Here is a 26,410-nt window from a genome sequence, read left to right on the forward strand (position 1 = left end):
GCTGACCCTACAGCAACTTCTTCCCATGTTGGGCAAGGGTCTTGGCGGTGACTCTAGATCTCAAGGAGGCATACCTGCATGTCCCTATCCGACCAGATTGCAGAAGACACCTCAGATTTCTTGCAGGATCAGAGCATTATCAATTCTCAGCATTGCCCTTTGGCTTATCTACAATGCCTGGCATCAGTAATTGAATTCAAATCTATCCATACCTGGACGACTGCCTAATACAAGCGGACAACAAGACAAAACTAATAAAGGATTTGGCCTATGTCATACACCTGTTACAGGCCTTGGGATACACAGTCAACATCCAGAAGTCAAGACTAGTGCCATCCCAAAGGATAACCTTTCTGGGTGCAGATCTGGACACAATAACTCAGATGGCTTTTCTCACAGAAGAAAAACAAAAGCAACTTCCAGATTACTTCATGGCTTTGACAAGACAAGCTCAGCTTACTGCAAGGAAAGTCCTGCAAGCCCTGGGTTACATGGCATCCTGCATAATCTTGATCCCGCATGCCAGGCTGCATAAAATTACAATGGTATGTATGGTCTCAACACAGGCACAGTTTAGAAACCATGATACCAGTCATTCCACAATTCCTGTGGTGGGCTCAGGCCTGCCAGTCCAAACAGAGGGTTGCTTCAACAAACCACAACCAAGGCAGACCATCACCACGGACACCCCAGACCTAGATGGGGAGCACACATGGAGGCAAATGTATCCAAGGCCTATGGTCTCTAAACCAGCTAAACTTGCACATAAACCAAAAGGAGATGCTGGCAGTGAAGCATGCAATCGAGGCATTCAAATCATTCCTCCAGCAAGGACATCTGCTGATAAGGACAGACAACACCACGGTCATGTGGTACATAAACAAACACTCTGCGGATGGCAATGGATCTGTGGAACCTAGGCCTGAATCTCAACATCCAGCTGCAGGCCAAATTGAAAAGAGAATTCACTAGCAGACAGCTTAAGCAGAACTACCACGGATGCTCACGAATGGATGCTACATCCAGACATCTTCAAACTCATAACAAACAAATGGGGAATGCCAGACATAGACCTGTTCGCCTCCCCACTCAACCACCAACTGAAGAAATTCTGCTCACCCACAAGCCTGGAGGGTGGACTCTCTCTCTTTCAGCTGGAATGCCCTAACAGTGTATGCATTTCCACCTCTCCCATTGATGTAAAAAGTTCTACTGAAGATCAGGGAGGAACAGCCAAAGGTGATACTAATAGCTCCAGACTGGCAAGGCAGCACTGGTATCCGCTACTGAAAAGCATGTCTCGAGAGAACTCATGGACTCTACCCCTATGGCCCCTTCTTCTAACGCAGAACAATTTCAAGATCCTGCATCCAAACTTGAAAACACTGCAGCTAACTGCTTGGAAAATTGCTTAAAACAAAACCAAACTGCCTTATCTCAGAGGGTCAAGGACATTATCCTGGAGGCTAAGACATACTCAGCTAAATGGAAGAGATTCCTCATCTGGAGCACATCAAAGGGCACAGATGTCACAGTGGCAAACCTAGCACACATCTTAGAATATTTAGCAGAATTGTTCCACAATGGCCTGTCCTATTCTTCCATTAAGATTCATGCTTCAGCAATTTCAGCAGAGTACAATATGGACCCTCCTATCTTCTCTCACCCTCTTCTCAGACAGTTTTTAAGAGGGATCAAAATGTAAAACCCCTGCCTGCTTGGGATCTCAATTTTGTGCTGGAAAAATTGACACTACCCCTTTGAACCAGCAGCATCAGCAGACTTACAGTTCTTATCTTGGAAAACTGCTTTCCTTCTGGCAATCACTTCAGCAAAGAGGGTATCCCGAGTTACAGGCATTAATGGCAGTGCAGCCTTTCCTGATTTTCACCAGGATAGAGTGTCTCTGAGAACCAATCCTACTTTCATGCCAAAGGTGCTATCCAGGGTATCCTTGAACCAAGCTATTCATTTGCCTACGTTCTTCCTAACCGCCCAGAACAAAACTATTGCACACCTTGGATGTACATGAACAACTCCTTTACTATCTGGACAGAACTAAACCCAGCAGAAAAACTGACCAACTTTTGTAGCATATGCAACTGGAGTGCAAGGAAAAGCAATTTCCAAACAGACAATTTCAAAATAGATAGGAAACTGCATTCGTTTTTGCTACTCTTTTCATGGAAAGACAGCTCCTGAAAATATCAGGCCTCATTCCACAAGAGCCACAGCCACCACTACAGCTTTCCTCTGAGGGTGGCTACAAAGGACATTTTAGAAGCTGCTACTTGGAGCTGCATACATTTGCCAAGCATTACAATCTACCTTTATACTCAGAGCCGAGCAGGTTTTGCAACTGCAGTTTTACAGGGGATCTTAACTACACCATCCTTATCTTAGTACCTCCTCCCAGTTTGGCTATGGTATTCTACCCATATGTTATGACTGCAGATGCATCCTTGAAGGACATAGTACAGTTTTGTACCTACCATAAATGTAGATGTCCGATAGGTATGCATCTGCAGTCACCCTCTGTGGTATTGTGCTTACCCCTCTTTCAGCTAGCTGGGGGAATCTATTATGGTGTATGTGTTTGTATGTATATATGTATATATATATATGCTTTGTTTGCTACTGTTTGGAATTTTCAACATTTATCCAAATTTAGCCTTCCTAGAGGGCACCTGGCATCTGGGGCAAGAAACACTGCTCTGATGTTGGGGAAAATGCGACATCAGTATGACTGCAGATGCATACCTATCGGACATCTACATTTATGGTAGGTACAAAACTGTACTTTGTCTGGTTTGTGACGGGAGGTGCAGGTTTTGTGGGTGCCTGCTTTGGAGCTCTCTGATGCTTTTGCAGGTTTTTATTTAGAGCCTCCGAGTATGATTTTGTGTATTTATGTGTATCTTTTGCCAGTGCTGGTTTAGTAGGTCTATGTGAGGTTGGAGGTGTGGTGCAATTGTTAACCTTCTCCTCATGACTGTCTGTTCCAGTCTTGGGTGGAGATACCTTAGCCTCCAGTTTGGCTGTATAATTGCATCTCTCACATATGCTAGTGTTTGTGGTAGGTGGAGAGGGCTGTCTGTGTACATGAGGCAGTTGTAACATTGCCTCAGAATACCCAGATTCACCAGCTGGACTGGAGAGTACACCTAAAGTTGCCCTTTGGTCATGCCTGAATAGTAGGGTGAGCTGCTTAGTCGCTTGGTTGGTGAGGGGTGGATAAAGAGCCTTGACCTGCTGGGCAGTCAAGTGTCGGGGTATATTAGTGCTTGCTATTAGGTCTGAGCAAGTGCTGGACTGTAGGATGCTTTTTGAGTGCTTAGGTTGAGAGTTAAGACTAGTTTCAAGTGAAAAACTGAAGGAAACTTAGTGGAGCCAGGAATAATTTAACCCTAGCTAACCGGTGCTGCCCGGCACACAAAACCATGCAACGCGTTTTTTAAACTACTAACTTCTAGGCTGGAACCACTCCTCCAGGAACAGATGGCTGCTCAAAGTTCCCCTCTCTCGCAGGTGAACAGAGAAACTTCCCTCTATCCAAGTAAGGTATGGGCAACTTAGAAACTTGTAACACAGCCCTTAATTCAGCACTAGCCTGAAAACTGGACTATACTAGCTTAGAAAGGCGGGAAACAAGACATTTATTTATTTATTTATTTTTGTAAGGATAAGGCAAAAACAGTAAAACGTACAGTTAAAACAGCTTTAAACGACTACAAGTGATCAGAAAAGGCTATCGCACTTTACTGTGTAGCCTACAACAGTTAAACAATTTATTTAAACAAAAACTTTTTAAAAGTGCAGGCAGTCAAATAAGTACAATATGTGAAAAAAAAAACAAGCTTTTAAATCACAATAAGTGCTGGAAAATCAGCGTTTAGGTGGAAAACAGTTAAGTAGAGCAAGAAAATACAGAAAACTGATACTCAATCACTCCAAAGTCTCTCTTTTAAGCTAGAAGGCTTATATCAGTTTAAGGCTTTCTAGTGCTTTCCAGTAGGTTAGTTACAGGAAAGATGGGAAACAAGCGCAGATGTGGTCTTTTAAACCAGAAAGTTGAAAGAGATGGACAACTTCCCAAATGGTCAGTAAACTACAATTCCTTGGCCAAGAACCACTCCTCTTGTGGTAGACAGGCTACCTAGTACTTACCACTCCCACTGATAAGCTAGAAGGCTGCACTCCAACAGAAGGGCTTGGGGGGCTCAGAAGCTTACAAACAGTCCTGGATACAGCAAGTCTGTACCTGGACTAGACTAGTTACGAGAAAGGTGGGGATCAAGCACAAACACGGGCTTTAAAACCAGAAAGTTGAGAGAGATGGAAAAAAAACTGCCCAAATGGCCAAAAATCTACAATTTCTGGGCCAGAACCACTTCTCTTGTGGTAGATAGGTTACCTAGTGCTTACCACTCCCACTGATAAGCTAGAAGGCTTCCGTCCAACACAGAAAGGCTTGCGGGGCTCAGAAGCTTACCAACAGTCCTGGATACAGCAACTTTGTATCTGGACTAGGCTAGTAACAGGAAAGGTGGGAAACAAGCGCATGTGCGGCTTTTAAACCAGAAAGTTGAAAGAGATGGGAAAAACTGCCCAAACGGCCAGTAGCTACAATTTCTGGGCCAGGAACCACTCCTCTTGTGGTAGATAGGCTACCTAACGCTTACCACTCTCACTGATAAGCTAGAAGGTTTCCCTCCAACACAGAAAGGCTTGGGGGACTCAGAAGCTTACAAAGAGTCATGGATACAGCAAATCTGTACCTGGACTAGACTAGTTACAGAAAAGGTGGGGAACAAGCACAAATGCAGGCTTTTAAGCCAGCAAGTTGAAAGAGATGGAAAACTGCCTAAATGGCCAATAAACTACAATTTATGGGCCATAACCCACTCTTCCCGTGGTAGATAGGCTATACCTGATGCTTACCACTCCCACTGATAAGCTAGAAGGCTTCCTTCCAACACAGAAAGGCTTGGTGGGGGGAGGGGCTCAGAAGCTTACAAAGAGTCATGGATACAGCAAATTTGTACCTGGACTAGACTAGTAACAGGAAAGGCAGGGAATGAGCACAAACACAGGCTTTTGAATCAGAAGGTTGAAAGAGCTTCTCAAACGGCCAATAAACTATAATTTATGGGCCAGAAACCTCTTCTCCTGTGGTAGATAGGCTACCTAGTGCTTACCACTCCCACTGATAAGCTACAAGGTTTCCCTCCAACACAGAAAGGCTTGGGGGGGCTCAGTAGCTTACAAACAGACCTGGATACAGTAAGTCTGTATCTGGACTAGATAAGTTACAGGAAAGGCAGGAAATAAGCTAGGAATTTTTTTTTTTTGTCAACAGAAAAGCAGCTAAAACAGCAGTAAGTACAATTCAAATGCAGTGCCGGCTAGCACACTTATATCAATATTACGGCAAGTACAGTTTAATTAAATGCAATTAAATTAACAAATGAGTAAAAAAACAAGTGCAGAAGGCATTGAATTAGAAGGCTACTAACAAGCAGTGTCCATCTCAAATGCTCTTTTGTAATAGGAGGGGAGTGCAACTTTTCATCTCACTGCACGAGCAAATGAGCAGCAAATATAAGGAGTATCCAGATACAAACTTACAAGAGGGGTGGGCAGTTTCAAAGCCACCAAGACAAGAACAGGGAAAGTGGGTGGGGAAAACAGTGGAGACACAAGAGACAGAAACAGAAACAATACAGCACCACTATAAATAATATGATGTCATAAGAAGGCAGAAACATGCATGTCCACATCTAGAGGGGTTTGGCTTTAATGTCCTGAAATTGTCCATAAATAGACTTAAAAATGAAAGTAAAAGAAAAAGTCATGGACATTCAGAATTGCCATTTAGCTGAAACACCTGATATCCTTAAAGGGTGATTTGCATATATCCCATGTGGCCTCTGATGCAAGAGGTTTAAGGTATCACACAGTTAGAAGTCTAACTTTGCTAGATTTTTCTTTTTGAGTTTATTGAGGGATAGTTGAAATCTCACATTATAAAGCAATTTTTCACAAGAGATATTTCAGTAAGTACATTTAGGAATATTTCATTGTAATCTGTGTATCTTGATAGTGTTGCTCTCAGCCCCTGCATCAAATCGGACAAGACTGTTAATCATCCAAGAGCCTGTGGCCCACTTCTAATGTTGGGATTGGTGTTCCTGTTTTGCTTCTGGTACGAAAATAAATAAAGGAACATTGTATCCCAGCAGCATAAAGCTGTGGTGAGACTGCACTAGTTGTAGCCAGGCAGTAGCCAATCAGGTGAATCTCCTCTTTTCATAATTCTCGACAAAGCTACTTTCTTTTCAGTAAGTAGTGCTTGATTAGCTGCTGTCTAACCTAACTTCAGAATATCTCCCTAAATACTTCATCCATTAATCATCATGGTCTGCTTGTTAGTTTCCCCTCAAGTGTGTGGCAGTACCTTGTATAGAAGCAGACACACTGAGTTGACATTTTTCTTGTAAAAGAACCCTTGAAAACATGCAGGATCTGGTGAGAGTGCTGCACACACCCCTAGTATAATGGCTTCTCTGCTAAGGTCAAACCACAAAACAGTTTCTTTTGAAGTAAAAATGAAACCCAGAATCCCAGCTAACCCTGGAATGTTTAGGAACTACTCTAAGGCTAACTTCCTACTATTAAATGATAATCTGGTAAAATGATATGCCCCGCATAAACCATGAGAACACTGGTGCCTACGTGGAACTGTCAACAGAACCCTGCACAATCATGTTAATAGCTGCATGGAGGCAGCTGTACCCACCAGGAAGTAGTACAGAACTAACTAAAAAAACAAGCCACCCTGGTGGAATTATATAGTCAGTAGTCTGTGTAACAGAAGGAAAAAAATCATGGCAAAAATTAGGAGGTCTAGCACCTTGCAGAATAAAAGCACTCTCATCAAACTAAGCAAACAGCTCAGGGCAAATGAAATCTTCCAAAGCCAAATTTGAGATAAATTTGGCCTCCCAGGTCAAAGACAACCAGAAGGCATGTAGCCTCAAAGGCAATCCAGAATTGTGTACAGAGCTAATTTTTCATGGCGCCACCTATACTGAGCCAGAAAATATAGCAAACTTTCTGGTTGACAAATTCAGCTCTAACTTTACCCCTCTCTTCCCCTCAACTCTTCCCTCAGGAAATACCATCAAATATAACTCCCCTTCTTATCCCTAGGGAAAAGGTCCTCAATGCTGTCTCTAAGGCCAAGTACACTGCACCAGTGGGCCCAGACAATATTCCAGGATGCCTTTTAAATGCATGGAATATGACCTATCAGGCCCCCTGGAATTGCTATTTAACTGTAGCCGAACATCAGTAGTCACCCTGTGCACAAAGTTGGGACATCTACAAACCCTGGAAACTGTAAACCAATAAGTTTCATTAGTCTCATATGCAAAGCCAGGGAAAGCATTATCATGGAAATGATCAGTAATGACATACGAGACCTTCAGACACTGGACCCATCCCGGTTTGGTTTTGTCAAGGGCAGGTTATGCCTTCTCAATCTGGTGGACTTCATTGAGAGAGTCACCAAAGCAGTGGATGAGGGCAGAACGTTTCACACTGCCTACCTTGACCACCTGGTCAAGGCATTTGACACAATGCCCCACTTGGTCATTGCTGACAAACTCAAGAGGTTAGGTATAAGTCCTTATGTCACCCAGTAGATAGCCAGCTGGCTCACAGGCAGGACCCAAGAAGTTAGAATTTGGGAGTCCACTTCTACAAAGAGGCCAGTCGCAAGCAGAGTCCCTCAGGGATCAGTCCTGGGACTACTCCTATTTGGTATTTACTTCCCTGACGCCAAGGCTAGTGTCAAGGGCTTGTGGGTGACTAAACTTGCAGATGATTGCAAACTAGTTGCAGTTGCAGAATCCCTCATTGACACAAATGGCAGTATTCCTTACACTAGGGATCCCTTGTAATGGGTAACCCGACATCTGGCCAGTATACCGAAGCCTTAGGATTACCAGTACATGGTACATCACACGTATGTTTCCCACTCATGGAGTTATGGCATAAAGGTGATATACTGATGTAGCTACCTCAGAACTTCTTTGCCACCAGTCTGAATGCCATCTTCGATCGTCTGCCTGAAAGCTCAGCTGCTGCTTACCAAGCTATTTCAGGTAAGTGCCCTGTTTGGGTTTTTCTTCTTATCTTAATTGTATTTACTTTTGTTGTGAGGTTAGATGTCCTCCAGAAAGGGGAAATGTCAGTGTGGGAGATGGATTCCCCATAAGGACCATCTCAAGCAGTGTTTGTTTTGTTTGGTGCTTCTCATTACCATACATTGTGGCCAATTTGTCAAGTATTTGTCCCTTAAACTCTCTGTAGTCGTCTCTCCTCTTTATCTATCTACCTTGAGAATCAGTGTCTTAAGTTGTTGGTGCAAGGTGCAAAGGCAGAATCATCCTAGCCAGAGGGTCAGCCATCTGCCAAGAAGACCAAAAAAGTTAGGTAAGATTCTGCTGCTGTTCTGGCTCCTCTGGATGTCTCTCTCAAGGCTGGTGAAAGCCAGGAGGATCGTCCAGTCATTCCATTGGATTTCTGTGCTATGAACATTTTGGAGGGTGGCATGGCTCCAGTGTCTTACACGTCCTTGAAGGCTCTGCAAACATCTTTTGTGGATGTTGAGGGGAGCTGCAGCTGATAATATCCAAGAGGTGTTTTACAGATTTTTGTCAGGGAGGAAATTAATACTAAATTGATTGACTGTAGGCAAAGGTCCGAACCTCCTAAGATCTGTAGGGCTTGACATACTCTTGAAAAAAATCAGAAAACCAAACGTATTTCCCCTGCTCCAAAGGATCCTCAGTGTGAGTGGCAGGATTTCACACAGGGATGTTTAATGGACTCATGGCCTTGGAGCCCCCCACAAAGAGTTTCTGCCCCCCCCCGGTCTTCTACTCCTCTTAAGAGGCCTAGGGAGCAGGACTCTTCTGATGAGGAATTGGACTGTGAAGAAGAGTCTTTAACCTATTCCTATCAGATTCCTTTTCCAATGGAATATGGTTATGAGGAGGACTCCAGTAGCCCAGATTCTCCCTTTAAAGAGTTTCTTTGGGGATACTATTTCTCGGATGAAGGAATTTTATTAAATGAGACTGTACCCAGGTTTCTTATGTCCAGAAGAGGTATTATGAACTCCTCCAGGTGGAGTCTCCTAAGCTTTCTGTTATTCCCTCCTGTCCTTGCTGCCTTTTGGGCACTTTTTCTTCAGCTTCTCAGGCTCCTGAGTCTCAGCCCCCAGTTCCTAAAAAAACTGATAGCTTTTAGAAGGTGTCTGATGATTGTACGTTTCTTTACAAATGTCCTTCTGCTGATCCCTCTGTTGTTTCTGTTTCTTCAGACAAACCTTCCAAACTGTTACCTTCCACTAAATTACTTCCTTCTGGTAAGGACATTAGGGCCATGGAGAGGTTTGACAAGGAGGTGCACACTGCTGCTACCCTGACCTTTCGAGGCTATTAACTACCAGACCCATGTGACCAGGTATGTTTTAGCTGTTCTGTCCCAGGCATTTCAGGTTATTTCTGCCCTTACTGACCCTTAGGGGAAGGCTTCAGCCCTGTTTTTGTTGGGATCCTCTTCTCAAGTAGCCCATCATTCTATTAAATATAGTTATGATGCAGCTGATGCTTCTTCTAGAGCTGCTGCCTTTGGTTCTCTAAGATGTTATTCTTGGCTTCACCTCCAGCCTTTGCCTGATGATATTAAGGCTGAATTGATGGATGTTCTTCTTGACAAGAAAAATCTCTTTGATTCTTGCTGCTGCTGAACTTTTTAGGTCCTTGCAAGAGAAGAGTAAGGCCTTGCAGAAACTGAAACATTTTTTTGTTTCCACTGTTCCCAAATTTCAGAGGAATTCTCCTTCCAAGCCTGCCTTTGTACATAGATATAGTCTTACTCTCCTCCCAAAGGTAAAATGGGTTCTAGAAGTGCTGTTTCTGTTAGGTCTACTCCAACTCTTATAGCTCAGAAGCCTCTTTTTCCAGACAAACCCAATTCTGTGATTATCTTCTTCCTTCCCTTCTAAGTCGGGTTCCTTTATCGCTTCATCTTTCTCCATCTCTTCACAGTTGGTTAAAGATCACTCAAGGGGTTTTGTCCATCATTCATCAGGGGTATTACATGGTATGGAAACCCCTTTCTCCTTTTTGGGGCATTCTTCAACATCCTTAGGAACGGCTACCCTTTTTTTCTGGATGTCCTTCGAAGCCTTTTGCCTCAAGGCACCATCCAAGCAGTTTCTGCATCTCAAAAGGGGAAGGTATTTTATTCCAGAATGTTTCTGGTTCCCAGAAAAGAAGGCATCTGGAGACCCATTCTGGATCTTTCTCAGCTCAGCACTTTTTTAAAGGTTCCCTCCTTTCAAATGTTGTCCCTTCAAACTCTTGTTTCTTCTTTCTAGCTCAGGCTTTCCTAGTCTCTCTGGATCTCAAGGATGCCTATCTCCATTTTCATATTCATCCCCACTTCAGGAAGTTTTTGCATTTCACTGTTTCTTCCTTGCATTTTCAGTTCTCTGCTTTGCCCTTTGGCCTCTCTACTACCTCATGGGTCTTCACCAAAAGCCACGCTCCTTTGATTGCTTTTTGCAGGATGAGGGGAATACATATCTTTCCTTACCTGAATGACCTGCTTATTCAGGCTTCCTCTCCAAAAATATTGCTTCACCACCTTCACTGTGCTGTTTGCCTCTTTCAGATACTAGGGTTTACAGTAAATTTCCAAAAATCCTTCCTGACACCTTCTCAGGATCATGTTTTTTTCTCAGATGCAGGCTCCAGACCATTCATATGCTGTCCTCCCCCACTCCCACCCCCACCCCTGTCTCCTAAGGAGTTCCTAAGGGCTCTGGGATACATGGCTTTCCACCATTCCTATGCTTCCTCTAGCCAGTCTTCACATAAGAAAGCTACAGTGGTTCGTAAAGTCAGTCTGGCTTCAACATTCTCAACCTTTGGACTTTCCAGTTCTTCTTCTTCATGCCTCAAGTTAGAGCATCAGTGGTGGATTCATTAACTGTCTCTCAACCTAGCGCTTCCTTTTCAGCTCCAGTGCCCTCTCAGGATCTCTTTTCGGATGCCTCAGACATGGGTTGGGGAGCTTCTTTGACTCTAAAGGTTCAGGGCCTTTAGTCCCATCATCAGAGGAAGAGCAATATCAACATCAAAGAGATGAGAGGTCTCTTTCTGTCCCTTCAGGCCTTCCATACTTTATTCTTTCCAGGGCCTCTCAAAATGTTTACAGACAATACCACAGTGATGGGGTACATCAACAAACAGGGGGGGGACACGGTCTTACCTCTAGTGCAGACTAGTTCTTCAGGTTTAGGATCTGGCTGTCCAGTGTCAGGTAACTCTTCAAGCTGTTTAGATGCCTTCTGAACTGAACATTGTGGCAGACTATGTGAGCAGGTCCATAATACAGACTTACAAATGGATGCTTCTCAGAGATGTGTTTTGGGACATTGTCCACCAATGCAGTATTCCTTAGGTAGATCTTTTTGCCTCCACTCCGAATAGACAATTTCCTCTCTTTTGCACCAGAGTCCCATGTCCTCTGGCTTGGAATGACCTGTTTTTTCTTGAAAGGGGATGTTTCTTTATGCCTTCTCTCCCCTTCCTGTCCTGTACAAGATAGAACAAGACTCTCCCAGAATGTTGTTGGTAACTTCTTTTTGTCCTAGCATTGGTTCCCTCTTCTTCTGCACTTAGCCAAAGACATTCACCACAAGTTACCTCACAGTGTGGACCTACTCACAACAAGACAAAGGGGTCTGTCATACATCCTCACTTGTCCACTCTTAACTGACACTGTGGATGATAGGGTTTTGATCCCTTTTAGGCACTTATTTTCTGAGGACATGCTTCGAGTTCTTCAGGAGGCCAGGAAACCCATTACCAGGAAATTGTATTTGTCCAAATGCAAGAGGTCTTCTGTTTGGTGTCTTGCTTGTAACCTAAATCCACTTTCTGTGGAAGTTCCTTTGGTTCTCTATTATTTGTGTGAATTGTTGAATGCTGGGTTAGCATACTCTTCAGTTAAAGCCCACCTTTTACCTATTTCTGCTTCTCTGCCTTTGCCTCCTCCTCCTTTGGCTTCTAGATTTGAGGTCAAAGAGTTCCATAAAGGCGTCCTTCATATTAGGCCTCCCAGGAAGCCTATTCCTCCTTCCTGGCATCTTAATTTTGTTACTGAAAAATTGACTCCGGCTCCTTTTGAGTCTACAGCTTCAGCTTCCTTATAGCTCTGTACTTGGCAGACTGTTCTTCTTTTGGCCCTTACTTCAGCTAGAAAGGTGTCTGAGCTTCGGGCCCTTATGGCTGTCCCTGCTGTTTTACTTTTTCATAGGGCAAGTGTCTCTTCATACTAATCCTTCTTTTATGCCTAAGGTGGTTAATGAGTTGTCTCTTAATCAGTCTATTCATTTGCCCACTTATTTCTCTTCTCCGCAGTCTGCTAGTGAGAAAGTTCTTCACACCTTGGATTTGCATAGACAACTTGGATATTATTTAGATAAAACTAAAGGAGTTCGTAAATATTAGAAACTTTTTGTTTCTTTTCATCTTAGCTCTCTAGGTTTAGCTGTTTCTAAGTGAACAGTTTCTTCTTGAATCTCTAAATCCATTTCCTTTTGTTACTTGTTTCACGGTAAAAGATTTTCTGCTTTTGTTACGGCTCATTCTACTAGGGCTGTGGCTTCTTCTGGTGCTTTTTTCAAAGGATTGGATACCAATTCCATCCTTGAGGCAGCTACTTGGAATTCTGTGCATACTTGTACTAAACAAAATAAGCTGGATGCGGTTTCCAGAGCTAGATCGGATTTGCCAGCACTATCGTGCATGGGTTTCTTGAGGGCTGTACTGGACCTTCCTATTCCCAAGTTTCCTCTTGAACGTTTGTACTCTCCCTAGTGTAAGGAATGCTGAAACAATGATATGGAAGGACATAAATCTTACCATAACAGTAGATGTCCTGCCCTTCACTGTTGCAGTATCCGCTCCCTCCCTCCTCCCCCTTTTTCTTTACTTCTTTTTTCCTTCTGGATGCACATGTTCCTCCTGTACTCCCTGGACTGTTGTTCCTCCTGGGTCTTTTTAGTTCTGAGGTAGGTACGTCTGTAATTCATCTTTATGCCCTAAACGTTGAGTGGGGAACATATTGTGACATACAACGTACTAGTAATCCTAAGGTTTTTGGTATGCTGCCCAGATGTTGGGTTATCCTTGGCAGGGGTATCCCCAGTAAGGAATACTGCAACAGTGAAGGGAAGGACATCTACTGTTATGGTAAGATTGTACACAACTGTGCTTTCTTCTGGAAGGGTTGACACAGACAAAACTTATTTCGGAGCCATGGACTAAAAGTAAATAACAAGAAGTGCATAATAGTATCCTTCAGGAAGCCATCCTGCCCTGGTAACTATCATATTGACAACACACCCCTAAGAGCTGACCCAGTAGTTAGTGACTTGGGGGCACACACAGACTGTAATCTAGCCTTCAACCATCACGTGTCTACAGTAGTGAAGAAATTATTTTATGGTGTGCAACTTATAAACAAAGGTATGGCATGTAGGTCCAAGGAGGTCATTGTTTCACTGTATTCAGCATACATCAGACCTATCATTGAGTACAATACCCCCTTTGGTATGCACCTAACCAGGCACATCCAACAATTGGAATGTCCACAGACGTTCCTCACTAAAAGAATACAGGGCATAAGTAACATGTCCCATGCAGACCTGCCTCAAGGCCATGTACCTGTGTTCAGTCTCCTACAGGCTGTTGAGGGAAGATCTATGCTTGGCATACAAAGGCATTGTCATAGCCCCACCCTGGTGGACCTACTGCATATTTGCAATACAGACAGCACCAGAATTACCCTTTTTAAAGACTTAAACTTTGCCTGTGATAGAAATAGACCCTGCTGGAGAGACGGGTATATATCCCAGAGGCTATCCCTTCTCTGGAACAGGCTTCCCATCCTTGTGAAGTAGCATTCCTCCCTAACCCAGTTCAGGTGCAACTTGGACAGTTGGATGGGGAACAGGAAATTCTTCCTGGGTTCGGCACCTATGTCGTGGCAGTTGACTTAGAGGATCAAGGGGCTGTCACTGAGCTATTTCCTGTGGTTCAGAGGTACAAGGTTTGATCAGCTGGTGGTTCATCTCCCAAGACCTTCCTTACACTTAAACAGGGGTACCAGAACTTGTCAGAAATTTGGAATGCACAGCTAGGCTTAAAAAGGCCCTGGTGGTTATTAGCCTAGTACACACCTATGAGCCTATGACTATGCCATACTAGTGACCTATAGCTGTCCACATGTATGTGACTACAACATCAAGAACTCATCCTAAGCATGATAACCTAGCTAGCGAAATCTGTGGTAGTTGACAGGGGAGCTGTAGAGGCTCTGTACAGTTCACACTTGAGGATGTATGGAGAATACCATGCCAGTGCCCAACTTTTATAAAACTACCCAGAGAAGGACAGTAGAGATGACTAGGAGTCAAGACAGTAAGTCATTCAGTCAATAAATAAATGTCAGTCAGTCATACGATAGTACCTTGAGGACCTCACATGACTGAATCTTCATTGTCATAGTGTGGGCTGTTTGAAAGTGAAGTATCTAAAAACCGAGGCTTAATATGCCTCTGAAAATGAGAACAGTGGTGAATAAGATGATTTTTTTCTAGTTGAAGTGAGCGGGAGCTTAACACAGAGTATGCAGCATTGCTTTTTAATGTGTATGTTGAAGAGTGTTAGAAATGGGGGTTAAGACCATCCCCCACTCTGGAATTATAGATAAGCTCACTAAACTAGGTATAAATCCCTATGTCACAAGATGGTTTGCCAGCTGGCTCACGGACAGAACCCACACTGTGAAAGTAGCGGATTCCAAATCCGACATCAGACCAGTGACAAGTGGAGTACCACAGGGTTCAGTCCTGGGTCCTCTCCTGTTTGGCATCTACTTCTCTGAAGTGCAGGCCAACACAGAAGGTCTTTGGCTAACAAAGTTTGCAGGTAACTGCAAACTAGGAGCCATAATCGAAACTCCTAACAATGTGGACAAACTACAAAAGGGCCTCACTGAGACAGATACCTGCTGTCAAAGCCATGGCCTGAAGCTCAATGCCAAAAAGTGTATTGTCATCCCCTTTGGTAAAAACTCTGTACTCATGAACTACCACATAGCTGGTAGTCTACTTAATGCCGAAAATGTGATGAGACCTTGGGACACAGGTGGACAGTAGTCTCTCCTTTGATAATCACATCGCCACAGTGGTCAGGAAATCCTTCTATGTGGCTCATCTCATCACAAAAGGATTCTCATCCAGAAAAAAGAGGTCATTGTTCCCCTCTACTCATCACTCATTAGACCCATTATAGAGTACAATGCCCCTTTTGGTATGTACCTCACAAGACATCTACAACAACTGGAAAGACCACAGAAACACCTCACAAAGAGGATTACTGGCCTCAAACAGATGCCCTATGCAGACCGTCTCAAAAAACTACAGCTTTACTCCATCGCATATCGCCTACTCAGGGGCGATCTCTGCCTAACATACAAAGCTATGTCAAACCCAGAGCTGTTGGACATGCTCCACTGAAAGAAATCCCAATCCCTCTGAGCTACACGCTCTAGGGGCATAAACCTTGTCACCACAATAAACAGAACATGCTGGAGGGATAGATTCCTGTCCCAGAGACTTCCCATACTCTGGAACAGACTACCTGTCTATGTCAAACAGCTCCTCATTAGCACCCTTCAAGAAAAATCTTGATGATTGGATGGGAAATTCACCCCGGGGATCACTTCTGTGGCTCTGCTTGACAGGGGCACAGGAAAATAATTTTCTTGGGTGGCAAAAGCCAGGGTACATTTTTTGGCTAGGCTTGTATGGGCCCTAGGGCCGATAGCCTAGTACCTACCTATGAACCTATGCCTGTGTAAATGATGCTTTGGTAGAGCAATTAGTATGGGCATACAAAAGTAACACAAAAGAGGAGATTAAAAGATTTGAAACTGCAGGTAGCCTGTGTCGGTAGGTTGAGATGAAATTCCATCAGTTTGAACATATTGAATGCACTTTATGGCAATTGCTTGCATTGTGATTTTTTTAATGTTCTGCATCATGTATGCTTTTTTAATTGAGTTTTTGTATTTCTAGGGTTCTTTATTAACTGCAGTCTTCCATCATATGAAGATGTGGCAGGACGACCGCCTACCCCTCCTCCACCATATTCTGAAATCTCCCAAAGCACCACACAAACTGGACAGGACACAGCACTGGATTGTACGCTTCCACAGACTGATTCCTCCACTGAGATGACATCGTTCTTTACTTGTGACAGGTACACTACTCAGCCAGGACAAGGACAAGGATGACATATGTGTCCCTGAAAAGCCTGATAGGCTACTTTTACAGCCAGATGTGACTAAGTTGGTGTGGTTTGTAAAGCTCCTACTGTGACTGGCAGTTTAATACTTTCAACTTACAGTGACAAGCAGAACTTGTGATGTTGGTATAAAAATGATGGCGCATAGCTGTCCGCTACTTCTGCCTGCTGTGAGATAAGACCTCAAACAAGCTCACTGCTTCTACCAAAAAAAATGAAAATTATAATGCTGAGACAGAGTCATGTCATAAGGAACTTGTATAAGGGTTGATCTCTGCCTTCTGGAGAATGAGACCTTTCTTACGGATCATTTGTGAGCGGCAACAGGAACTGTAAATTGTTTTAAGAAAGCATTATGCAAATTCAAATGTGATGGCCAGGAAGGATGGAGCTTCAGACAGGTTCGAAGGGGACTTCAGTGTAGTCCTTCTATTAGGTTCTAACTACACATAGACGTCAAGGAAAAAGCTTAATCCAGACATTAATGGCTGGTTACTGTTAAAATGCAAAATCCCATCCTTTTCAGCAGTTTGGTCTTCAGTCCAGCTACTGCAGATTTTGTTGCTAGAGTAATCACCGTCATGAGCGGTTTAATTACTTGAGTCATGCAGTCTGGAATAATTCTGAACTGTTTGAAGAGGTTGAATCTTGTGTCAGTAAATAAACACAGGATGCAGTGCACTTTAATTATGTTACTCTTCATGCAGAAGGAAGCAGGGTTAAAAATTTTTACTATATTGCTGTCAAGAGATCCTGCATTTTCCTTTCTGTTGGCACTGTTGTGCTTTGAGCACCCACAGAATGGTTGCTCTGTATACATTTTACACTTGCGTTGTCTTGTTCCCTTTTTTTTACAGACTGTGCACATGGCAACTGAAGAGTGTGTGAGGATAATGTAGTTACTTTTGCTTATTGATTTGCACATTCTTAATAATTGATTGTTGCTGCTATTATGCTGTTACCTTTAGAGAAAGTGCAGTAACACATACACAGCTGTGGTGAGTGCTGTATATAAGATGCTGTAGCGAGGTAGTACATGATTATTATACTCACAGTAGAGTAATTAGAATTCTGTACTTATGTTTATATGACCATATCTTATGTTTCTGTACAAGAAGTAAAGAAAAGAATGAGCTGTCCCATTGCTGCAGGGCAAGGGCATCTGACTCCACTACTGGGGGCCAAATTTCAGTAATGGACTTGGAAATGGAAGTCCCAGTAGGGAAGGCAGCAAGGTGAGTTTTCCTCTACAGTGAGGGAGGATTCAGTGGGCCCATCCGTACTGGAAGCACCTTGTTGAATGCTGGAGGACTAACCTGTACCTCTACAATCTGGGGGAAAAACATGGCAAAGGCAAATTGGATGGGCCTACACAAAAGCATAATTCTTTCACAGTGCCATTGCATACCACCACAAAGAAAGGAAGAAAAAGGCATGCAGACCTCTGGCATACCCTCTCCATTTAACTCAGTAACATAAGAAAGGGTGTGAGGGCTCCAGAAGCAGTGAGTTGCAAGGGGAAAATGATAAGGGCTATAGTATACCAGCAAATTAATGAGAGATAATCGTGGTCTTGTGACTTTCTCAAAAATATTTCTTTTTAAAGAAGTAGAGAAAGAAGAGTACAGTAAGAGTTATGTTTTGTTTACCCAAAAATGTGGTGACCAGAAAAATGTCACATGCACTGCCATATTATTCCCTTTACCTTTTGCATAAACTATGTTTTTAGGAATTTATAAATCTTGGTAATTGTTCTTTTGATTAGCAGGGAATTTCCTGAAACCAGTTTAATGAAAAGTGCCAGCCAAACAGAACTTGATCTACATTTATTCTGTGACTCTTCTGTTACATGTGTTGAATTGTAACAGAGAATAGGATAAATGGGGAGCTTTCCTTGCATGGAAGGTGTGATGAGATGCTTGACCCATTCACTGAAAACAAATGTAAGTAAAATTCTCTCTGACCTGACAGTACTAATCAGATGGTCTAAAAACTGCATCCATGTGTAGTTGCATGTTAATATAATTTTTCCATTTTAAGGAGAAAAGAAGAAATCTGTCAGCAGTAGTTTATTTTATCATTACATCTCTTGTGTGTGTGTGTGTATATATATATATATATATATATATATATATATATATATATATATATATACGTGTCTGTGTGTGTGTGTGTATATATATATATATATATATATATATATATATATATATATATATATATATATATATATATATATATATATATATGTATACATGTTTTATTCCAAGATGTGGTGATTGAATGCTAGTATTTCTCTCATTGAGTATATTTTTACCCCCCCCCCCCCACACCATTACTGCTTTGATTGAACCAATATTTTGCCTTTTGTTTTCCGTTATATGTATTTATGCTGTTGAATGAATGTAGAAAACAACTTGGAGTGCTAAGTTGCATTTTGACTTCTGCAAACTTGATTGCAGAATTTGGCAATGAGAGACTAGTCTTGCAACAAATTATTCTAGTTGTCTTGCATCTGAAAAAGTCTTGATTTTTGTCAAGGCCAGAAAATTGTCAAAAACATGGCATTTTATAGCAGTATCAGTTTTACTTAAGGTATAGAGACGGAGCTTTGCCCACACTCTAGATATCCCTAGTTTTATTTTAAGCCTAACACTGGAGAAGCCATATAGATGTATATGAGATCAGGTCTCCCATTCTAGGGGAGGGAGATTTTAGTTCAGCCCATCACTGCCATCTAGTGGAAATAAGGTGTTATAGCAATACAGAGAAACATGGAAATGACAGTCACCTTGGCTGGGGATCATTGTGTGCTTTGAGTCATGCATGCAGTAGTAGGGTTCAGTGCATGTGCTGAGTCATGCTCACACACACACACACACACACACACACACACACACACACACACACACACACCACTGGTCTCAGCAGTGTGAGACTTGCATTGTTGTTGGGTGGAGGTTTAAGGGTTTGCATCAGAAAATCTCAGATAGTCACTCAGCAAGATGTTCTACTTGGACTACCCCAGTTTTCGTTCAGACCCCTACCCCTGAAACAGTGTTAGACTTAGTTGGGGGGAGAGCAAGCTAAACATAGACTTGATGGAAAGGGGGTCTGAGGAGGAATGGCTAATTGTCAGAATGCTACTTGGATTCAGTAAAAAATTATTTTGGCTATAAACCTTTAGTGGGACTTTAAATGCTTTTTGAATCTTATTTTTTTACTTGCTTATGCTGCCATTATTTAAAAAAATCCAATGTGTTAATTATGTACTTGTTTGTTTCTTCCCAATGTTCACTTCTGACAAAATGCTGCATGTATTTTGGGTATATTGCCAGATAAGGAATTCAGCCATTTTAAAGGTCCGATTGTTTTGGTCTAGGTTTGATTTAGAAACTGTTTGGCAGTGATATTGTTAGAGATGCATTGTTTCAGGGAAAAAAAAGTGGAGTACTTACTGCAGGCTATAGCTGGAAGCCACCATAGTTATCCTTTAGCTCTGTTAAGCAGCTTGCACCTAAGATAAGCTATGGATGGAGCACCATGTCCTCTAAGGTAGTTTAATCCTGTGGAACAGGATCAGACAGTTTGCAAAGACAGTGAAACAAAGTGAGGCATGCAGATATTCTAGTGACTATAGAGGTAGAGCTACATAAGTAAGGTGAAATGTGCTGGTTCCTAGTTGTAGTCTTGACACAAAAATATAACATGCCACATATGGCTTCATTGTCTAAGATGAAAGGGCTTTTTTTTTTTTACTTTCTTTGCCTGTACTGATCATAAGCCCCCTACCGGACATTAGGCATAGTCATTCCTTATCACTTGAATGAGTTTAACTGGGAGAGCATTTAGGTAGCAATTAGGGGTGGTTTGTGATTTTCTTTCTTTTTGCCCTAATATCAGGTGTGCACTTGGCATAACACAAGGGAAAGGGACTTGCAGTGCGCTGACCAAGCAGGACATCCCCTCAATTCTGCAAAAGGCTTTCTTCTCAAGCACCCCCCCCCAAAGTAAGGGAAGTGGTTTCCCTGGTCCCTTCCAGGAAAATCACATCAATCCAGTGTGCCTCCCCTGCCCTGGATATGGTGAGCAAGCCATGGCTCTTAAGTCAGGGTTCCATCCCTCTACACTACAATGGCAGACACTTTATCATTGCTGAAAGTTGGTAGTCACAGGGTTTGTGTATGATGTCACTAGATGGAACCCTAACATATGCATAAAGTACAGCTTTGCTAGCAGCAGGCACAGTGCAGTTTGATCTCTGTGCCACTGTAGTGGTGCTCATGCATCAGTGCTGAAGGGGCTGTGGACAAGAAGTGTTTAGGGACCATGCTGAGACTGAAATGTAGACATAGGGAGGAATTCGTAAACGTTACTGCGAGGTGTACATGTGGTCCTCATTGGGATTCAGAGACCGCCCCACCATGGTGCTTTATACCGAATTACCAATGACGCATTCCAGGGGAGAGGCATATACTATTTAGCCATTATCTCTCCACTGGAAAGGCATGCTGTAAGGCATTTATGCAGCCCAGCAATTCAGAGAGTAGCCTGACTGCACAAGAAACATGGTCACTCCCAGATGCTAATGAACACCGCCAAAGACTTGTGTTCACCCAGTGTGGTAGAGGTAAGTGTTGGGGAGTTTAGTGGACAGGTAGTGTTGAGGGGTGTCTTTGTGTGGGGCTTTTGTGTGTGTGTGTGTGTGTGTGTGTCTGTCTGTGTGTGTGTGTGTGTATCTTTTGAATGTGTGTGTGTGTGTGTGTGTGTGTGTGTGTGTGTGTGTGTGTGTGTGTGTGTGTCAGTGTCATACCTCCTAGACTAAAAAGCAACTCTTGCAATATTGGGGGTACTCTGTGTGCATTAAAGGCACTTATAAAAATAAAGGAGATGTAGGTTGGTGGGGATACTATACACCATGGATATTCTAAATAGCGTGCAGTAAAGGCACTAACAAAGATTCAAACCCTGCACCCTCCCAGCTCATACAGAAGATATTAATCCTGTACACTAGCACTAAACACCAGGAATATCTGAATATATTATTACACACGGAGGATATTAGTTCTGTACACCACCACTAGATGCCAGAAATACTTGAAAATATTACTTGTATGTTTAAAATATATATCTGTTTTGAACCACAAGGAAACCACCGTGAAAAACTTTTCAAAAGCAAACTTCAAGTTACTTAAGACCAAGGTGGAAAGTTTCAATGCCTCCATGCTGAAGGATAACGCTGTCCAAGCTGCAAAATCCTTCACTAATGCATTCTACGGGCACCTACAAGAATGCATGGATCGTGCCATCCCAGGCAAAACCAAGACTCACTCCTCCAAGAAAAGGAAACCAGTCCGGTGGACACCTGTCATAAACAAGCTATACAATAGAAGGAGGAAACTAGTACAGAAAAGAGTAAAATCCCAAGAAGAGAAGACATCCCTGATCAGTATCAGCAAGAAACTATGATCCCTCATAAAATCATCCAAGGCGAGATTTGAAAGAAAAATTGCCAAGGACTCCAAAGATGACTACAAGGCATTCTTTAGCTATGTCAAAAATCTAAGTGGCAATGCTCAGATCTGCTCTGAGTTAGTGCAGAATGGCAGAAAATACACTGAACCGACCAATATCACCAACATCCTGACAGACAGGTTCAGTGCAAACTTCACCCCCCTCTCACCCCCAAAAGGGCCCATAACCATACCAGAAGAATGTAGAGTCCCTGAAATCACAGACACTCATGTTAAAACAGCCCTCTCCAAAGCCAAAATCACAGCATCAGTGGGACCGGACGGTGTCCCAGGCTGCGTTCTACACGAGCTCAAAAACGAGCTAACTCCTCACCTAAACACACTGTTCAAACTCAGCCTCTCCATAGGCTACATAACCATAGAGCAGCGCACAGCAATGGTTATTCCGCTCAACAAAGGTGGAGCCACAACAGACCGCGGGAACTATCGCCCTATAAGCCTGACTAGCTTGGTCTGCAAGGCTATGGAGCCCATCATCATGGAACTCATTAACAGAGACATTGGGAACCTCCAAACACTGGACCCTACCCAGCTCAGTTTTGTTAAGGGCAGATCATGCCTCCTAAACCTGGTGGACTTCCTTGAGACAGTTACTAAGGCTATAGACGAGGGAAAGGTGGTACACACAGCCTACCTAGACCATGCTAAGGCCTTTGACACCATTCCCCATTCTGGTATTATAGACAAGCTCACCAGCCTGAACATAAACTCCTACGTCACAAGATTTGCCAACTGGCTCACAGACAGAACCCATATGGCGAGAGTTGCAGGAGCTAGGTCCGACTCTAAACCAGTTACAAGTGGTGTTCCCCAGGGCTCAGTCCTAGGACCCCTCCTGTTCGGCATATACTTCTCAGAGGTACAGGCAAGCACAGGAGGACTATGGCTGACCAAGTTTGCAGACGACTGCAAACTAGGGGCTATAATTGACTCTCCGGCTGACACAGACATCCTCCAAAAGGGTCTCACTGAGATGGATACCTGGTATCAAAATCATGGTCTCAAGCTAAATGCCAAAAAGTGCATAGTCATCCTCTTGGAAAAAACAAAAGTACCTACAAACTACCACATAGTTGGTAGTCCCCTAAATACGGAAGACGTAATCAGGGATCTGGGGACCCAAGTAGATAGTAATTTCACCTTTGATAATCACATTGCCAAAGTGGTTAGAAAATCCTTCTACATGGCCCACCTAATCACAAAACGGTTTGCATCCAGATCAAAAGAGGTCATTGTGCCACTCTACTCATCACTCATCATACCCATCATAGAGTACAATGCCCCATTTGGGATGTACTTTACAAGACACTTGTAACAGCTGGAAAGACCACAGAAGTACCTCACCAAGAGGATCACAGGCCTGAAACAGATGCCGCTCGACTGAAGAAACTCCAGCTGTGCTCGGTTGCATACCGCCTACTCAGAGGTGATCTCTGTCTGACATAGAAGGCCATGTCCAACCCAGAATTGATGGACCACCTAAAGAAAACCTTATCCCATTGAGCCACATGCTCTAGGGATTTAAACCTCACCACAACAATAAATAGGACATGCTGGAGGGATAGATTCCTGTCCCAGAGACTTCCCATGCTTTGGAACAAGATTCCAGTCTACATTAGGCAGAGCTCCTCACTAACACTCTTCAAAAGAAACCTTGACGAGTGGATGGGAAACAGAAAGTTTACCTTGGGGATCACTTCAGTGGCTCTGCTGGACAGAGGCACAGGGAACTAATCTAAGGGGCGGCGAAAGCCAACACATTCTGACTAGGCTTATAAATGCCTTTGGGCAGATAGCCTAGTACCTACCTATGAACCTATGCACCCCTTTACACACACAGCTGGAGTATTAACCCACTATGCTAACTAATCCATAAGAGTAGGAGTTTTTTTGTACGCAAGAACTATGATGCTCTAATGTCAGGCATGATCCAGTGCTTGTATAACAGTCCATGAGTCATGAGAGACCATGGTGTGATGCTTCAATACAAAGCTGGGACGAACACTAGAATATACCAAGAAGATTATTTAAACTGTTATTGGGGACCCACTTAACAAGTTTATAGAGCAACAGCTGTAGCATCAATATGCAGTGTATGAACAGTAACAAGAATGAAAATCTAACATCTGTCATTTTTGTATGTAATGATCCTTGTTTGAGTGCAGGAACAAATAGCAGGAGACATTGGAGATGTTCTAGCTGAGGGACAAGAAAGGCATGTGTGTGCATGCGTGTGTGCATGCGTGTGTGAGTGAGTGAGTGTGTGTGTGTGTGTGTGTGTGTGTGTGTGTGTGTGTGTGTGTGTGTGTGTGTGTGTGTGTGTGCGTCTTTGCAATACAATGCATGAGCTACCAGTGTTAACTACTGTAGGAAAGTACTGATTGACACTAGTGGTTGCAATTCAGAGACATGCAAATGAGTTTTTTCCTCATAGAGGCTAATGTGTTTCTGAAATGGATTTTAAAAGATTATGGAAACGTTCTGTTTTACTGCAGTTCTTACTGCAAGTGCTGTTTTTTTCTGCATAGAATTATGAAAATATGCTTATTTGTATATTTCAACATATAAAGATATATTTCAAGATATACAGCTTATAGTGCAAATACCAATCACAATCTTCAACGTTATCTATGGTGTCACCTGATGTCATACAATATCAAGTCGTTTATACACAGACTGCACAGTTTCATAATTACTATCAAACAGCATTACCTCCAGTCTATTGTACTATAATTGGACATTGACAATGCATTTTCTAAATCCCACCCATGACATTTCACACCATCCCTCTGTTTGGTATATAATACCTTACATCTGCAAAAGCTGAAATAAGCAGAAACTAAGCATAGTAGCTCAGAATTCAGTTGTGCCCAAATTTACCTGGATAAGAATGTGAACGTCATTGAATTCTAATGCAGCCTGATGGCCAACCATCTTAGCTTCAAGAATTCTGGAGAAAGACAAAAGTAATCGGGGGCAAATCTTTTATTCTATTTCAGTTAAAAGTTAGTGCAGGGTTTGCATCAATATGCATTCTCCAAAAGTAAGTATGCAACGATAATGTCTGGCATTATTGATAGACTGTAATTCTCAGTGATTTACCAGAAAAGTCAAACATTTTAATAGGGATGGGACAAAAACAAAGGCAAAATCTGAGATGTTTTGCAACATCAGGGACAGCTGAGAGCTGTGCACAAATCTCAGATACTGGTTGGTGGTATGCTGCTACTATATTGGCTGGGTTGTGGTATGCTGCTACATTGTTGGCTGGGTGGTGGTATGCTGCTACTGTGTTGCCTGGGTGGTGGTATGCTGCTGCTGTGTTGCCTGGGTGATGGTATGCTGCTACTGTGTTGGCTGGGTGGTGGCATGCTACTACTGTGTTGCCTGGGTGGTGGTATGCTGCTACTGTGTTGGCTGGGTGGAGGTATGCTGCTACTATGTTGACTGGGTTGTGGTATGCTGCTACTGTGTTGGCTGGATGGTGGTATGCTGCTACTGTGTTGGCTGGGTGGTGGTATGCTGCTACTGTGTTGGATGGGTGGAGGTATGCTGCTACTATGTTGACTGTGTTGTGGTATGCTGCTACTGTGTTGGCTGGGTGGTGGTATGCTGCTACTGTGTTAGGTGGCTTCAGGCAATGTAGTCGTTACTTCCCAGCTTGTGGTAAATACAGATGGAAATCTTCAAGAAAAAGTCCCCAGTGTAACAATCCTATACCAAACTCATGGCTTCTGTGAACAGAGAGCAAATACAACAAAACTTCCACCCACAAAGATTCTGATAACTAAAGCGAACAATGCAATCCAGGGGATTCCTTAGAATTTGTTCACTAAACTCTCCATCTTTGAGACACTGGTATGAATAGATGGGTTCCTGCTTGCTATTTTTTAACTATTTGATATAATAGAAGACATAGTATGTGTCAGGTCTGTATATCATTTAGGAAAAAGCAGTGACAGTGAGAATGTTGGGTGCGATTTGTGGGGGCAGCAGGATAATCCAATTTGATTTGCCTTAGACCACAGTAGGTGTGTGCATGTGTATGTATGTATATATATATATATACGTGTGTATTTTTTTTTTTCACAGGCATGTAAAGCTTCAATGCAAATGTTCTGAATTTTGCTTTGCCAAGCGGTAACCATGCCTCTCTCCATCCTTGTTCATCTACGAATTCCCTTAACACGTTCATCCAGTCTCTACACATCCTATTTGCTACTTCCAGTCTACCCTCTTGTTATATTCTCACCAGTCTCATAATCTCAGTTTTCTTTGTTAGATTGCAATTACAAAAATCTGTCACACAGCAAACTCAACTCCGCCATTGGTCCTGCTTTCTTTGAATCCATTTTGGGCCTGTAACAACTTTTATTAAAGAATAATAGTTTAAATAGGCCCTGTCAGGAATCTGAAGTA

The 26,410-nt window shown here is 42.8% G+C and overlaps 1 protein-coding gene across 1 annotated transcript in view; it reads left to right on the forward strand.

Moving 5' to 3' along the window:
- LOC122812097 (WW domain-binding protein 1-like) overlaps positions 1-18,511 on the forward strand; it is a 440,566-nt gene extending 422,055 nt beyond the window's left edge. Inside the window, exon 4 of the mRNA XM_044084376.1 lies at positions 16,229-18,511. Coding sequence (XP_043940311.1) covers positions 16,229-16,446 — 218 coding nt within the window. The 3' untranslated portion in view covers positions 16,447-18,511. The remainder of the gene's footprint in view (positions 1-16,228) is intronic.
- Positions 18,512-26,410: the final 7,899 nt, after the last annotated feature.

Source organism: Protopterus annectens, chromosome 9.part0 (genome assembly GCF_019279795.1).
Source record: "Protopterus annectens isolate FY-2018-M chromosome 9.part0, PAN1.0, whole genome shotgun sequence".
Lineage (NCBI taxonomy): Eukaryota > Metazoa > Chordata > Ceratodontiformes > Protopteridae > Protopterus > Protopterus annectens.